The sequence below is a fragment of the Arctopsyche grandis genome, chromosome 1, assembly GCF_051622035.1.
Source record: "Arctopsyche grandis isolate Sample6627 chromosome 1, ASM5162203v2, whole genome shotgun sequence".
Taxonomy (NCBI): domain Eukaryota; kingdom Metazoa; phylum Arthropoda; class Insecta; order Trichoptera; family Hydropsychidae; genus Arctopsyche; species Arctopsyche grandis.
Window position 1 is genome coordinate 8,219,914 of NC_135355.1, and position 18,911 is coordinate 8,238,824.

The following is an 18,911-nucleotide window of genomic DNA, read 5'->3' on the forward strand; positions in this document are numbered from 1 at the left end:
GAAAAGGTAAAGTAAAAATGATTCTTATTTTAATATTTTAATTTCAACAAAATGCATAAAGAAAAATTGTTCCGTCGATGAATTCAATTAATTTTATAAATAAGTTTTTCTATGAAAGGTCTTCAATGAGCTTCAAAGTAAATGTTATATTTACAACACAAATATAAACAGTAAAAAAGAACACATGACACGCCCATAAACACGTGTAGTAAAAATATAAATAGATAGCTACTACGTACATATGTACAGAATATTTATATAAAAATTTAGGTATGTAGATAATACATGTGTTTTCATTCATACATAGTACAAATGATAAAACTTCACAAAAGTTCATCCAATAGTAAAAAAAATTACAATATCACATTGATGATATTAAAATTATCGATAATATTATTTAACAATATAAAAGAGGTTTGAGACATTTAAAAGTTGGGAAAATAGTAAGCACTTATGAGTATATAATAGGAAAGGGTCATTATTTTCATTCTGTTTTGAAATGAATTATTAAATTTAAAAATTGGATAAGTGATTATGAAATGAAATATTTTGGTCAAACATACAAATCAACCACACACACATACATACATACGTACAAGAGAGCCTTGTTAATTTGTCCTTAATTATTTGAGAACATAAAGTTGATTTAAGTGTAATAAAAAGGTTTATGATTTTAAAAAACAGTTTCACATACACTAATTTTTACTTTTAATTAAATTTCACAGTCATTTGGTTTATTAAAAGTACAGTTCGAAGTATTTTTGTTAAAATAAGTATCTAAATCACATATAAATACCATATCTAGCACTTGCAAAGAACTTTTTCCAGGTGTGCACATATGAAACGTCCTACAATTCGTTTTGTCAGGATAAAATTTATAATATTTTTTACCACTACACAAATGCTTCTCATTTAAATTCACTATATGTACGGTACTTAAGTTATACTTTTTTATTTCATGATGAACAGTGTTGCTTGTAGTAGACAATGAAAAACCGGCAGTGGTTGTTTCAATTTTCACAAAATCTAGTGTTGTTTTCGCTACATTATTTTCTGTTGTTAATTCTACCTTGTTGGAATAAATATTGTGTTTATCGACGTTTATATTCGCCCCACTTGGAATTTTTAATTTATTTGTTGTAAATGGCTCCAAAGAAACCGCAGAGGTGGTTTTTATTTCTGAAGATTCTGTAGATTGATTAAGCAATTCTTCCTCAGAACTGACTTCATGGTATACTAACGGTTCATAGTTATCATCTACGTAGTCTGGTGGAATCCAATGGCTGGGTTCACTTACAGTTTCAATAGATGAGCTTTTGTTGAAATTGTCATTAGGTAATTTTTCAATATTGCTAATTTTTTTTGGAGCCGGCTGGGTAACTGTTTTTAATAATGGAAGAGAAGTTTCTATATCAGTAGTTGGTTTTGTCATCGGTACTATTACTTCGGTTGATTTAGCTGCCACGTCATATTTGTAAACTTTTATTATTGTCTGTCTTTTTGGTCTTTTTGCAGCCTTTATTTTCCCTGTTTTGCTTCTTTTATTTCTTCCTTTTTTCAATTTTGGCACATCTAAGAAGAATGGGTCAAGCAAAACATCCGATTCTTTGTACTCATCATAATTTGTCGGAACTAGTGGCTTAACGTCATGGACGATATTACCCACTGAAAAGTTCAATTTCTTGCCATTGCTGTCACTCACAGAAGCACTGGCAGTTACGATGACTCTGGGTAAACTTTTCGTATAATTATTGTTTCTTGTAGCCCATGTGTTGTAGTATGGAGTTGGCGTTGTGACTTTTTCTTTCTCAAAGTTTGTTGATGTATCATTTGGTTCATATTTATTAGATTCTTGACTTCTTTTATGATCAAAATGATGAGACAAGTCGTGATGTATGAATGGATAATTTGGAGTTAGTTTATCAAACTCGTATTCATTTTCTAGTGATATTTCATGCCGTTCTGATGATTGGTAACTTTGAAAAGGTTTAGACATTTGATTAGTCGGTTTGACACTAAGTTGGGATTGGGTAGACTGTATTGGCTTGAATCCTTGTGGAGTTAAGGACGGTTTAGGAAAACTGAAATATAAGGGCTCTTTTTGTCGTTTTGGTGTTGAAAGTCCGGGATGACCTGTTGGAACTTGACTTTGCGTATTTGGTGGAATCAATGGGATTCTTTTTGGAGAGTTGAAAGATTGGTAGTTATTGAAATTGGACGACTTGTCCACATAAGACTTTGGTGTCGAACTTGATATGTATGATTTGTTAATGGGAGAGTTAACTTTTCTTGTGCCAGACGTTTTAGATATACCTCCACCGACATGTGTAGTAACAGTTACATGAGAATTTTGACCATCGTTTGAATATGACTGTTGCTGGAACGAAATTGCAGGAGTTTTATGGTTAAAATCTTGTTTATTATGATGATAAATAAAGTCTTCCGGGCTAAATATTTGTGAATTATCTTCTGTGTTGGTGGGTTTTGGATTATTGTTTACGTTACTTTGCGTGACATAGTTTACAAATTGATTATTTTTAGTGCCCAATGGTGGTGGTAGCGGTTTTTGAACTTGAGAATCATCATAATGTGTATGAACACCTTTGGATGAATCCTCTTTCATTTGATTTGATGTTTTATTTGGTTCGTCCACATGAAGGTTGTCATCTATTAGGTCGTATTCATCACCATCGTTCTCGTCTTCATGTAGTGAGTGATAGTCTTGAATCGTGGTCTGATAGAATGTTGGCTTTGATGTTGTGTAGTAAGTTTTGGTCGTCGTCGTTGTGGGACGTTTTGTGGTTGTGGTAGTTGTAGTGGTGGTAGTTGTGCTAGTTGTTGTTGTCTTTGGCGTTGTGGAGGTTTCTTCATAATTGTCATCTTCATAGTCATCTTCGCTACCATTTTCTACATCATCATCATCTGTGTTTAAAAGTTAAAATTACATCAATAAGATATTTAAATACTGATTGGATGTGTAATCAGACTTATTTTACCGTCAATTTCTGCCTTTATTAAGGGAGGTGCAGTGTTTCCATAAAGTTCTAAATTAAGACTATAGAAGTGTTCAGATTTGCTACAGTCGACTTCATCAACTCTCTCGCAAACTCTTGTTTCCTGATGAAATAAAAAAAAAATTAAAAAATAGTTGCATCTGAATGAGTAATTCTATTTTTATACATACTTGATCGAACACTGTGCCATTTAGGCATAGGAACTTAATATCCATAGGCTCTTCTAGTTGCCCTATGGTGCAAACATGGAACATTTGACAGTCCGTTTCCAGATCTGCATAATATCCGCCGATTACTTTTCCAGCACAGGAAAAGTTTGTCTCGGGAAGATTATCAAAGTCTAAGTACTGAAAAATGGTAGAATCATAAATATGAATATATTCTATTTTTTTCTATTATCGGGTCCTGTACCAAGCCTGGGCAGATTTTGACGATCGGGTGAATTTTCAATTTTAATAGAATCAAAAAGGTTACTTTATCTTCATTTCATATATATATATATATCTCGCATTACCGTGAATTAAATATTTGTGAATATTGCAGTGTAGTCAATGGTAACAAATAAAATATCGAAATAAACATTATTCAATGTGTACCAAAGGTCTATAAAAAGAAATAGTCAGTCATTGGTAAACCACGATCGACACATTGCCCATACTTTTTCTGGACAGTCCCATTCAATGCTATATATGTACAATACTAAAATAATAATACTTACCCCTGGTTCAGCAGCATAAGAGATACGAAATTCATTTTGAAAAATGAAAAGTAAAAGCCAGAGCCAGACTGAAATCAAGAAGAGACCACACATGTTATATAAATCCCATAAAACTTAAAGAAAATTTACAATTTTATTGTTCATTGTTCATAGATCGTGTTTGAAACAGATAATACAACAGGAAAGATGCGTATTGAATGTGAGTGCCATAACACACCACTAACACATATGTACAGTGAGGATACACCGAATAGGTCAAACAGCTTCACTTACTTTCGCTTCTGACATTTTGATTTCATGTTTGTTGTATCTATCGAGGTTGTGAACTTGTATGTAATTGCGGAATTATTTGATTCATTAAGTAAGAAATTTAACGCGATTTTCTCGCTGAACTTTAGAAAACATTTAACTTACGTCAGTTAATCAATCAGCACAGATAACAGATGATAATACATATATCCTGTACAGTATTGTATGTGTGTCTTCACAATAAGATTGTGTAACTATTACAGAATATAGTACGAATGGAATAGGGAAATTTTCACTTTCTCTGTAATGGGGCAGCGTTTGGTGCCAATTAAATTCATAAGCGAAAGGTTTTTAGATGACATTTTTGCCGTGATCATCTCTCTTTTGTGATGTATGGTGGTTGTGGAGTTATTGTATTGAGTGCTTTGGATTAACCGCCGTTTAAATTGGAGTCAGAACGAGGTCACGATCCGAACTCTGATCTCAGATTACGAAACTTTCTTTCTTGTGTAGGATCTTCGATCTAGGAAGTCGAGATTTAAATAGTACATGGTACCTATGTATGGGCCATTAGTACATTTTGTTTGTGCACAATGTGTCTGATCATACTTATATTAGTTTCTATTGGAAATATATTCTATAAAATTGGCACATACAGATGATATAAATATGTAGTATGATAAACATTTTAGTGTTCTAGCTAATGCTGAATTTGAATAAATATTGGCAGTGTGTAGTAATCAAATAACTATTGGGTATTTTTAAATACATACCTCATTGCATGTATATATGTACATATGAATGTACCCAATAGATTTTTTAAGTAATCAAGTTGATACAATTTATCTAAAAGGTAAGTAACAGACTTGTGGAGTATTTGGAGTAGAAAATTTTTAATAATAACTAACCTTGTAATGCTGACATTACACGAGGACCAAGCATTTTTACTTTTAATCCTACCCCTTTATGTCGCATCTGAAACAAGCAGAATTATAATTATTAGGTTATATTTAAAATGATAAAATTTGGAATATCAAAATTTCGGTTGATATTTATCTCTACATAAGATGTCTTTAAGAAGAACATATGTATGTATGTATGTATATGTTGGTTAACTTTTATTATTAACATATTTGAAACATTTCAAAATTTCTGCTGGTATTACAGTTTAAAAGTTGAATAACCGTGTATGGTGATTAGTTTATGAGGAATGCAATTGTGGGTGGATGGCAATCTTTCAACATGGCAATTGCATTTAATGCTTATGGAAGATTGTAAGTCATGCATTGGAATTTTGATTGTGTCTTGTTATCTCAAATTACAAGTTTTTTTGTACATATATACATACATAGAGTAGTAGTATCTTTTTATTTTTGAGTCGAATATTTGAATTATTTGATTAGAATAGTTTTCCAATAGAACTATTATAATCAAAGTTCAGTTATTCTATTAAAAAATTTATAAAACTAAATAAGACTCGACTAAATCAACTCTGTGAGTTGTAACTTTAAACACCCCTTTGAATTGAAATTAAATTAAACGTCTTATTCCAAAAACCAATCATCTTACTTTGAGCAAACAACTGTTATTTCAATAATCATATATATAATATCGCTATTCTGTGTGTCTGTGTATTAGATAATGCTTGCCGTACTATAATAGTCGTTTCGGTTCGACATACATATGTACATATGTATGTCATAGCTAAAATAATGGCAACAAAACGTACGAATAATAATAACAAAATAAAAAAAACTTCTATATATACTGTTTTCTACCAATGTTTCCTGTAGGCTAATAGACGGTGTTAAGTCTCTGATCATTTACCGCCATCTATTTAAAAATGACAGATTTTGAGACATCGACCGAACGACACCAAGATATAGAAAAATCGCGCGATTCAAAAAACACATACATATATGTATCTCCGAATCTCGAGCCAATCAACATTTTTTATTACCAGATTCGTGTTCTCTGGGCATAGATCTATGTATAAAAAAGTCATATCTCGTCTCTGAACCATTTTTCATGTCGAACAGTGTAATCGGTTTCTGGAATTAAACATTCACTCCATCGACATAACGATTTCATTTGTAATAATTTTTCATATTATGATCTTGTTTACATATATGAAAATATCTTAATTTTTTTTTTACGGGCATATTGTTTTTAAAATATTATAAAAATGGTGGTTGAGACCAGGACTGCGTCTACCATATGTACAAATGTGGAACGCACACAGGCGGCCGAAATATAAAGGCGGCCAAAAGCAATGAGAGTCAAAAAAATTATATTCCATAAAAAATATTGTACTTTTTAAAATGCATTTAGGTTGTCTTGTTTTATATTTGTGGATTGCTGAAACAAGTTACAACTGGTAACACACCCGAACTATAATTCGGGGTAATAACGGGATAGCAGGTATAAATTCGGTCCGTATACAGCTAGGTCTTTTATGTCCTATTATCTTTGCGACTGCCAGATGTATTTCTTCAAGGATGTTAAGTATTGGTTGGTCATCATTAAAGAGCGGACCCAGAGCGCGCTGTTCATTGTTCACATTATGTAAATGCATTGTTAAAGGTTTGCCGAACCTTTTTTACAAAGCATTTACAATAATGGAACAATAGACGGCGCGCTTCCGGTCCTACCTCTAGTCATCAGAACAAAGATGTGGAATTGGGGGGTCAAAATACTATATTTTCATGAATGAACTTGAAATCGTTCAGTCTCTCTTGTCGTCTGGTCCTGTTCATAACTAAAAATTTTGGTTTTGTGTGTTTTTCTGGTTAATTTTTATTGTGATTACAATTTTCAACACTATATTAATCACAGTGATCGATTCTGAGTTCGAATCAGTCAAAATATGCTACAAATATCATTGCAGTTGAGCACAAAATCTGCCACACAATACAGGCCTTTCATACCATTTCGTAGGAACGGCAAGCCGGCGTCAAAACGGTCAGAGAAAACAAATGGACTATGACTGTCATTGACTCATTGCTCATCCCACCATTGTTCATTATATAATGTTGTGTTATGTTTTTCTTTATTATTTTTGTAAAAATAATATTTTGAAAGAAATTTTGCCAGCACCGTAATCCCGGTATTCAGACTAGTTTCAGCACCGGGATTTACGGTACCAGAAGACACCGGGATCCCGGGATTGGAAGCCTTAGTACAAACTATTTGTAAAAAAACGAATCAATCTATCAAAGTGATGGTTTTTACTTTATTTGATTACATTAAAGGATGTATTTTATCTAATCTTAGAAATCTAGAAATGGATGCAAACCGAAAATTAAAAGAATGTAGCCAAACTCTCAAACCAAGAACGCCAAAATATTTTTTGCGTGAAATATCAGGAGAGTTTGCAAAATGCAATTGAAAGATTTTGAAATATGAAAATATGCAATTGAATATATATATATATATATATATATATATATATATATATATTTTTTTTTTTTTTGTTATACATTTGATTTTCCGGTGCTAGCACTGGGATCTCGGGATTGGGAATTCCTAGCACCGCAATACCGGTGCTGAAGTAATCTTTCGGGATTGGAAGCACTATTATATGTATATACACAGTGGCGGACTGGGACTGAAATCAGTGCATGCCAGCAGTCAAAGGGGGCCCACCCAGGGTTAAAAAAATTTGTCCCCCCCCTCCATATAACATTTTCTTCTTTCCATCATGCTAAAAAATAAATAAAATTAAAAAAAATGGGAATAAACAAATTTAGGTACAAGAAAAATGGCAAAAGCAAAATAGATCCATAAATTACATTGTATATTTCGTTTTAACCCTTGTCCTAGGTAAGAATGCAAAATTGAATATTTTTAAAAAAAATCTTTTTTATCATATATCAGAATAAAAATGGAAAATATTCTTTGCATACACCTTATTATAAAAAATAAACTTATTTTTGAAAAAATAATTATAAAAAAATATTATGTAAAAACCGAAAAAAGCGCCGCAGGCGAAAAATTTTTTCCAAAAATCTTCACATGGTCAACAAAAATCGAGCATCAAACTGTGTCACTAAAAAACTATCAATTAACTTAATTTCTACCGACTGTCTTTTCACTTTATCTATGTACGTAATAACAATAGATAAAGTTTTGCGATAATGCGAAAATTCGAACTCAGAATGAATTACTGATCACGTTTACATAATATAGAAAAATGTGTGCGGCTCTGTGTGTCTGAGTGTGTGTTTCTGTGTGTCTTTTTTTATTTTATATATGTATGTATATGTATATATAAAATTATTTTTATCTCAACCGGAAGTAGTACTTTTACCCTATAAGATCGAGGAATTTTTTTTTTCTCGGAAACTTTTCGACGTATTGAACTTACATTTCATATCTATAATTATAAACCTAATGCCAAGTTATATATAAAATTTCGGAAACACCCGTTAACCGAAAGTGACAGTTTACTCCTGTTGGAGTTTACCGGATTTTTCTTTCAATATTTTAATCGACCCTTTAAATATGTCTGCTCTTTACGATTTTATGTATAATTCCTTGTATCAATGTGATAAAATATAATAAAAAAAAAATCATTAAATTTAATTAACCAGAAATGGGATTTTTTCCTCTTAAAAAAGTCAAAATTTTTTTTTACCACATCCCCTGAACGTATCAAGCTAAAAATTTATATTTGTATTCTTTATGTACTAAATTTGATAAGGTTTTGGTCAGAAAGCAATTTTTTGGACCGAATTCGTTACATTAAATCCATCTCATTCGTTGTTTTGTGAGAGAATGGACGTCTGCAAATACATAAAATAAAAATACGAGAAATAAAATCATTTGTGATTGAACCGATTCAGTAAAATATTAATTTAAAATCTTTCTTGAAAATAAAAATATACGAACTTTCGGAAAAATAATCGTTACACATCTGTTTTTGAGACAAAATAAAGTAAAGGGGACCTTTCTAACGATTCACTCCTTAGGATGAACAATTTCTAAGAATTTTACCCAAGGCATACCACTTAAAAACGAAAATACACTTGCTTTGAAATAATAATTTTGTTTTTTTCAAAGCACATAGCAGCGATTATTTTATTAGTTACCCAAAAGTAACATATGTACATAAGAAATAAACGTAGCATTCATAGATCCATAGTATCTCATTAATCATTAAATTCATAATATTTTCTAAATTCACACTATTCCTTAATTTAGGGGGGCGAGTGCCCCCCTATGCCCCCCCCAAATTACATCCCTGAAAAAAATGCATAATATTTTCAATTAATGTTAATCGAAAATCGGGATTTTGGGGAGGGGGCCCCTATCCTATATTACTATATACATGGATGTGTCTAGATTAGGAATAGATTTTATATTCGGAAACTGTTTAAAATTGTGTATTAAATCTTACTATATCGTCGAAGTATAATTAAATGTTATTTTGAAAGTATGAAGTAAATTTAAATCGCTGGTTGATGATGAATCGTCCTATCAAAATTGTTGTAAGCAATTCAGTTTATATTATTCACGGAAATAATATATCGACGATATAGTAAGATTTAATACACAATTTTAAACAGTTTCCGAATATAAAATCTATACCTAATCTAGACACATCCATGTATATAGTAATATAGGATAGGGGAAATTTTATATGTATTTATATATATATATATATATATATATATATATATATATATATATATATATATATATATATATATATATATATATATATATATATATATATATATACATATGTAATTAATGTAAGTACATAAGTTCTAATGCCGCATATTTGTGGCACGCCGCGCATTCGAGTATTGGACGTACCATAATCGGTTCGATGTCCGGTCGAAATAGTTTTATTTGTGAGGGAAAACGTATCGCCAAATGAACCGTTTCTCCATATGGAAATGTGTCAGGATATATGTACACATATGTATACTACTTATAGTCGGCAAGCATATTATGCCACCGGTGAATTTAACGGTAATTCCATATCCGAGTCACGGTTCACTTGACTGTCTGCTAAGTGAATTATATTGACAGTCTCTTACATCACAATAATTCGTCATTGGCATGCTCGCATAAACAGGATCCAAGGTGCAATGCAATAAATAATAGAGCGTTCGAAAGTGTAAATTTAATGCAATGTGTATTTTTTTGTAAATTATATTATCATTTTGATGGTGTTCGATGAATGCTAGAGCATTGTGCAATTGTGAGTGTTGCATTTCTGTAATGTGTACTGTGCGATTAACATTTGTGTGATATTAGACGCGTGAAGTAACTAGCTGCTAATGAGTGTTTATACAATTTTTTTTAAGATGTAATTTAACGTTTTTATTTGTAAATCGTTATGATGAAGATCCAACAAATTTTGCAACATCAATTTAAGATTTAACAAGAGACTAAAATTTTTACTGAAGAACTACACACATACATACATATGCACATAAATCTATCTATTTTATCTTATGAAGGCTTCATTTATTTCACGATTCGTACTAGAAAAAGGGTTGTCTATCTCTTTCATCTTAATGTAACCTTGGCACATGGTAAAGATCTTTCAAATCTCTAACCCCGACCTACGAGTCGACGAATCGATTTAATTTTTCCATCTTTCGACTTTCCATCAAGTCACTTTGCAGTGCAGTGACCCAGACCCATCGTGCATTTATCGAGCCAGTTATACATATATTTATTTCACTACGTTTTACAGAGGTTGGTTTGCAATCTCAATATTTTTTATTTTATCTGAACGCACTTATGTACATTAGTTTTGTCGTGACCTATTAAATACCTACACATACTACTAAAATTACGAATACAGTTCGCTTTTTACAAGCTTTTTATTATTATTCAAACAACTTCTGTCTTCATGGATCAATTTCTGTAATATAATTAAAATTAGTAAATAGTAATATAAAAAAATAGAGATATAATTAAAATTCAAGACAGATTAAATATGAGAAAAGTGCTTACAATACTCAAGAACTCCACCAAAAAAATCTCAGTAGACTGCTTACCCGACACATTAGCATATACATATTTCAATGCAATTTCAGTGCTCCACATAGCATGAATACCAGACTCAAACCTAGCCTTACGGTTTCCTCTACATTCTAAATTATTTAAAAGAACAATGCATTCGAATTGAAATCGATACTGGATATTTGACCTAGAGTCAGATCAGTTTCGAAACGGAATCCATGACCTTACGAACTCCCATTTGCTTCAATGTAGAGGCGTTATTTTTTTTTTGAATTACACATTAGTTGAGGTAACACTTGTCTAGATAAGGACGTGGACGTGCCCAGGAGATGTGATTTATCCTCGTTATTGTGACTGGGGCAAACGCCCATGTGGCACAATCAGTCATGGCTCAAAACTGACGGCTCGACCTTGCCTGGATTAAATTCAACGGCAAAACAATGGAAAACGTTGTGGAGATTCGATTCGATCTAGCGTACTTATAAGTGGTATCTGTGTGTATATATATTTTTAATCGCCCATTGAATCGTATATTATGTCGGATGACTGGATGTTTCGTTCCGTTTTGGCGTGGGTCGGTGTGACGAAACCGACAATTCGGATAAGTGCCGGTTGTCAAGATCGTTATGTATGTGAGTGTAATAAGGTTGGTGGTGATGGAAAATCACGACTTTTTCAACAAACCCAAGATTCTTATTATTATTTAAATTGAAGCGTAGTTGGTATGCTCTACATATTGCAGAGATACATAGAAGAATTGGCGAAATCAAATTCATTTTGGACTGTTTATATCAGAAAGGATAGAGTAAAGAGATTGAAGACAATGAAGAAATTGAAATGGCAATGGATGGGCCACGTGGCTTGAAGAATGGACAAATTAAATTCTATAATGGTACCCGAGAGAATGCGAAAGGGTAAAAGAAAGACCGCAGGAAAGATGGGTAGACGAAATTAGGTAAATGTGTGGAGTGAGATGGATGAGAGTTGCGCAAAAAAGAAACGAGTGGAAGCGTGTTAGAGAAGCCTTCATCCAGCAGTGGATGGTGAGCGGCTGTAGATGATGGTGATGATATCAGAAAATTATGTCACACTACAGTGTAAACGTATACATGTATACATACGTAGGCATGTGTGTATGAATCTGACATGAAAATGCATCAGATAACACTTGAGAATGGTCAGATAAACTTTTTCCAGTATGGTTTATTACACAGAAGACTTTATAATAGATTTTTATGAAGGTTGTATCTGGAATTCCACTATTTAAGTCCTATTCAGAATATACATATACATATGAGGAGAGCTATTCTTCATCTTAAAGAAAAATAAAGCAAATGCTTGGTTAGTATACAAAAGGATACAATAAACCACGATATGACCTATTCTAAAGGATTAATCAAAGGATCTATTAATTTATCCAATTTTCTTTCATATATCGATTCAAAATATTTAAGTATGGTAATTAGTTGTACAATTAAGAGATGACTAACCAATTTATAGACATTTGGGTAAGTATGCAATATTAATTCAAGACACTCTCTTATTTTTGTTAGTCAACAGAATGACAGTTTTGGAGATGAAAATTAAAATCTTAGTCGTGTTTTTTTTAAAGCAAACCCAATGCGAGAAGTCATGAATAATTAATCGATATGCAAATATGGTTGCGAACGTAATGTCGGAAAATCTATTTCACTATTTCGTAAAAGTGAAAGTTTCACCACCGAATGTACAATAGTCATAATAAAAAATTTCGTCGATAACAAAGGACAGTGTTTGGCTTATAGTCAACCGTTTTGATATTAAAAATTCGATTTCAGCAATGTAAAATCATCTCTGCCAGGTACTTTCCATTTTTTCCTTCCTCTTTCTTCTCCTTCGGAACACACACACACACACACACACACATGAATATACGAGGTAAATTCATAAAAGGCAATATGTAAATTGGGATGTTGCATACGACCGATCGCGTGTGTGCAATAACTAACGAGTGCTAAAAACAGTACGATTTGCAATACTATCACTGAGCAATGCCAACAATGATAATTTCCTCTCCATTTGTTTTGCATGCTTTCACTGCAATATTACCTCACAGACAATGCTTGTTAAGAAGCCGATGAATAATAAATACGCATTTACGATCTTACTCGAGATGTTTTAATTTCAATTATTTTATTCCGGGTAGTCGAGAGGATTTAATCGGGGCAATTTGATTGGTTATGGTTTCTTTGTTCGCTTCATTTGCTTGAAGTACTTCTTCAAGGTTTAGAAGATTAAATATATTAAGTTATATAAAAGTATATAGTTTTATTAAAAACAATATACATAAGTAATAAAATTCACTATCGGTTTGAAACCGTACTTAATATTGAGAACATAGTTGGTACACGAAGAAGCAGCATTTTGAACATGTAGAAGGAGGCTTCCTACGGACATAATTTTTTCAAAAGCAGAATGAGACGAGGGGAAAATACGTGGAAAGCTCGTGTAAAACCTTTTACTGTGTGCCGAAATTGGTGCCTTAGTATGTATAGGGTTTTAGAAATTAAGTCAGAATTAGGTTGACTATCTGGTTGTCTTTAGGTTTTGTTAAATATTATTTATGTTTGTCATAGTATCTCGCGAAGCATACTATCAAATTTTTATCGTTAGATCTTGAAGACGACGTTAAAAAAACAAGAGAAATGGATATTTAAAAAAAATCGGCAGTGATTGTAACTTAGTAGCCTATTTTTGGACTTTTTGATTGTATGTATGAGTTTAAGGGAGTGACAAAAATTACGAATGAGGTACAAAAAGGAAAAAAAAAATCGAAGCCAAGAATACATTGTGAAGAGCGCAGCTCTGTTAAATTATTGTTCCATTTATGATAGCAATAAAATATAGATAAAGTAAAATAAAAGTTGCAGCATAATAAACTAATCCAAAGGTCACCAACAGCACAGTGCATTTCATAGGTCAAAAGTCATCATTACATTTTGATAGAAGACTGTATTTTTATATTACATTTTCAAAACATATTAAATTGTTAATGTATTAAAAGAAGAATAAAATAATTAATATTTATACATGAAGTTTTATATTTTAAATATATTACGTTACATTATTGTCGACATTAAATTTACACGAGAAATGTCTTCGACAGTAGATAATTTTTCACCTAGCATTTTCTGGCATGTAACGCTCACTTCAAGACTCAAACATTAATTATTCCCGACTTTTGCAACGGTCATACATTGAAACGTTTGCAGTTAACAGCTTTCACAGTTATTGTGTCTCTAAAGTTGGATTTACAGTGGACAAAACGAACACACTAACTCAGGTAGCCGATGGCAGTCACTAGCAATTGCAAAATTTTGTAATTGAGCTAATTGGTCTCTCTGTGTCTGTCTCTCTGAAAGAAACAACGGTCGGTTAGCAAACTGGTGTAATTTTGCGCATTTTACTACTATCGAACGGTTATTTCACAATCGGTTGTTACCGTGAAGTCGTGTCATTATATATGATTTATAATGGCGAAACTTTGAGATCGATCAGCGTGCAAGTCTTTTATATGCAAATCAATCGATCGTTACTCTTTATCTGGGCGCATAGTTTAATATAAAGTTTTAAAGTGTCCCAGTGATGCATTCAAGTACAAAATTGAGTGATGGCTGTTTGATCACATCGAATTCATAAGCTGTTATGCGGTTGCAAAATTTGATAATAGTTTTTTAAATGAAATTAATTAAAAGAACATAAAGAAAATGTTATGCAAAAAGAAACATCTGTATACGACTATGGTGCGATTGCGCAGTGTTCAAATGTGAAAAAATTATAATATATATAGCGTTTTATTTATTTATTAAATATATAGCGTTTTATTTATTTATTTGTTTCCGTGTGGAATATCTCATTGTTATAAGAGCAATAAGTTTTTAACACGGTTTATGTAATTTTATGTCTGTAATAACGTATGTATAAACGACATCTAAATGGAATGTCTTGCATAAATGTGGGCGTTTCATTTAATTAAAAATAAATACAAATATATGAATCTATAACGTATGAATTTTGTTTTTGAATGAATTTGGACGAATGAATGTTGTTTTTAAATCAAAAATGCCACTCTGCCAATATGGATGACGTATGGATGTGAAAATTGGACATTGAACACCAAGATGCTACTCAAAGTCCAATGCACTCAAATAAGTATGGAACGCCTTATGCTCGGCATAACGAAGAAAGACAGGAAGCGAAACACGTGGGTGAAAAGTATGACAAGGGTAGTGGACATAGTGGATAGAGTAGAGAGATTGAAATGGCAATGGGCGGGCCACGTGGCTAGAAGAATGGACGAAAGGTGGACAAAACAAGTGCTAGAATGGTACCCGAGAAAATGTAAAAGGGTAAAAGGAAGACCGCAGGGAAGATGGGTAGACGAAATTAGGAAAATGTGTGGTGTGAAATGGATGAGAGTTGCGCAAAACAGAGATGAGTGGAGGCGTGTTGGAGAGGCTTTCATCTAGCAGTGGATAGTGAGTACCTATAGAATATATGTAGATGACGATGATGATAACGCATTAATTTAATTTTAGACAACTATGTATTGTATGTGTACTAAACTAACTATGTATTGTACATATGTGTACATATCTGCATATGTGGTGTTATTTTTACAGACAATTTACACGAGTTTTCAATAGTTCTGACAAGAGATCCAAAATTGAATATATAAAGTCGATTACACCTATAAACAAAGTAAGGTGAATAAACAAAGTAACGTTCTATTTGATAGACTACAACGGAGAGTATGGACACAAACGTACTTGATGGGAAATGTAACGTTGCCAGTAAAAAAATACCGTGTGATGTAGTAATTTTAAAGTGAAAATAAATAATTTCCAGTGATAATACTTTTTTCATGTGCAATATACATATTTGTTTAATGTTGGAATAATTTATTTATTGTTGAAAATACTTAATTAAAGTTGAATAATTTGATTTTCGTGCGATATATAAGGTACATTATATTTATGATAGTGAATATCTTCGAAATTTAAGTTCAATTAATTAACACCCTAATAAATAATATTGTAGGTAAAATTGCATGTGCTTCAATATAAATTTTTACAACACAATCTTTCCCTATTAAAATCTTAACTCACCATTTGACCATTGCAGTCGCATCTGGTTATAATGCACGTCTATTAGATTAGTTCTTTATATTGAGTATTCGCTATAAGTAAATTAATTACGAAGCGGCTGTTAAGTAATTTGTTTGGAATCGCTAAAATAATTCTTTATACCGGAAATCTCGCTATTCGATTTATTCGTTATAGTGGAATTCAACTTTATATACATATGTAGAACCTACAAGTATGTATGTACATATATGTATATGTAAGCAGCTTCAGTCAATTGTCCATAACTCATGCTCATAATGCGACAAGAGTCAAAACAAGAAATCAATAGAGTCACTTAGCTGACACCGTAGACCTACAATAGTCAAACTGGAATATCCACATTAAATGACAATATTATATAATGGATAAATGGGCTATAATCCGATCGTAATAGCAGTTCAAAGTTGTCGTTGCTGTCGGTACTATGTCGCGTGTTTTGGCGCCAATAGTCCAGAATGATGGAAGACCGATATCAGCTCGTTATGCAAGACAATGGTTCTCACAATGGATGCCGTGTATACGTGTAAATTTCTTTCGACTGTCGGAATTAATATTTCGAACATATTATAATGATTATAATGGCGGGTGAAAGTGTATTTGTCGTGTCAAGGGGTTTTGTATTATAAAACGCCAATGAAATACCGTTTCCGGTGCGATAAAGACCCTGAGAAAATAAATTGGTACTTATTTTTGACAACGATTGAGATAGTTAGTTGTGGATTTAAGCGAAATTGAAAGCTGTATGTGATGGAGCCAAATCCGCTCTGGATGCAGTCAGTTTTTTGGCCCAGTTGTATTTGACTTTCCTCAGATAATGTTTTTCCAGGAAGTCAGTAGTTTTACCTGAGGTAGATGCCTAGTTGAAAACATTCTTATTTAATATTTTTAAAGAATAATTTCAGGGTTTTCCGTGCCTGACGCAGAAAAGTATCTACTAAAAGATATATAATTTTCGGAACCGTTAAAATTTTTTGTGGAATTTTTGTTTGCATAGTAAATATGTTTGTTATTTTATTTCAATCAAACATGTACATTCGCCACTACAGATCGCTCCAAAGTGACGAGTGTATTAATACAGATAAAATATGATCAATACAATCAATACAAGCATTTATACAATGCGAATTCATACAAACATCATCCACAGTGATATCTATGGAGACATTTTTGCAGAATTTTATCATACAAATTGGCGAACCTCAAGACGCTTAATAACTTGATATTTGCGAGAAAGATTGGAAAGGAGATGCCAATTTTACAGGAACCGTTTCAAAGAAAATCAGAAAAATTGTCACGATCGACCTGGAGTCACAAACCAAGCAGCTAATAGTGGGAATCCAACCGTGACCACTCTGCTCGAAAGCATAACATGCTAACCACTAGTCCACGCTGCTGGTGGAAAACTAATATCGCTTAGCTTGACAGTCGGAAGAAATACATACATATACGAAATTCCTATTAATCAGTTGAGATGTTCTGACCAGTAGGAACAGTGTATGTACTTATTGTACATATTTATAAGTTTGCATACGCTAAAGGTGCAAAACAAAGCTCCACCAGCCAACATTTTAGAGTTTGCTGAGTTTGAGTTTGAGTTTGTGATAAACTTTCTCACGTAATACTTTCGTCTCGATGTTGAACTGGATTAATACTAGGAAAATCTGAGGTTCGTTGAGTTACATTGATGCCATTACGCTGTCATCACTTTATATATATCAATTATATAGTAATGCAAAAAGCAAATTCTCACACAAATACATTCATATATGCATTTACATATGTATATATGTAGATAACGATCGGATTTTTGCACTACGTGAGCGAATGTCGATCTCGTGATCGGTGAAAATAAATAATTGTGGCTATTCGTGATGCGGGTATGTAAGCGCGTACCATTAAATTCGCCAAAATAGTCGGTTTGCACTCGCATTTTTCCCACAAATAAAAATAAATAAATATGTAATGAAACAAAAAACAGAAAACGTTTCAAAGTGATTCGTTTTGCGTTAAATGTAACGGCTCTCAAAGCGTCGTTATGCAACCGATTAAATTTCGCGTTTAACCGCGCAAAGGTTACCGATTTATGACCGCATTACATTGTTACAGTTAAAATGCAGTTTTCGGTTTAGTATGATTGGCGTTTCTCAATGCGTAATAATCGTGGATGAAATGTCGATTTTAAACGGCGCTGAATTAACGCGTTCAATTATACGTTTTTTTTTGCAGTTTAATTTTAGCGACGCTTGTGCAATTCCAAGTGTCATTAGTTTATTACCAGTGTTGTCGACGATAACGAAACAAACGCCTCCATAAATGGGGTATGATAAATCTCTGAAACAGGTTAAGCTTTCAGAAATATATAGAAACAAACTCGACTAGAATCATAAAAGAATTATAAATGTACAGATATAAAATAGGTACTCAAGAGGGATTTCAATACCGGTATACCGGTTTACCGGCAAATCGTCAAAATTTCGCCATCGGTAAATACCGGTAAATTACGGTTAGCTATTTTATTGCGAATTAAGTACATACATATACAGGCATATTATTGCATAATATTACATCAAAAATCGTTGCAAATGGCGTATTGTGAATTAGGTTGTCTGGAATTCGTTTTTTTTCCAGTATTAAACATGGAAATTTCAAATTGATAAATGTACTGGCAACACAGACTAACCAAATCGGAATAAATGCGATCAGACGGTTATTTCAATTATGATCGAAACTTTCAAATGGTCCAAAATTTAAATAAATAAATATGATTCGTTAAAAATTAAA

The 18,911-nt window shown here is 32.4% G+C and overlaps 1 protein-coding gene across 1 annotated transcript in view; it reads right to left on the reverse strand.

Annotated features, from left to right (window-relative positions):
• Nucleotides 1-31: 31 nt before the first annotated feature.
• The window catches only part of LOC143915429 (uncharacterized), an 82,634-nt gene continuing 63,754 nt past the window's right edge, over nt 32-18,911 (reverse strand). The window contains exons 3-7 of the mRNA XM_077436081.1: nt 4,890-4,956; nt 3,733-3,800; nt 3,185-3,361; nt 2,997-3,117; nt 32-2,922 (exon numbers count right to left, since the gene is read on the reverse strand). Of these exons, the coding sequence (XP_077292207.1) occupies nt 713-2,922; nt 2,997-3,117; nt 3,185-3,361; nt 3,733-3,800; nt 4,890-4,956 (2,643 nt within the window). The 3' untranslated portion in view covers nt 32-712. The remainder of the gene's footprint in view (nt 2,923-2,996; nt 3,118-3,184; nt 3,362-3,732; nt 3,801-4,889; nt 4,957-18,911) is intronic.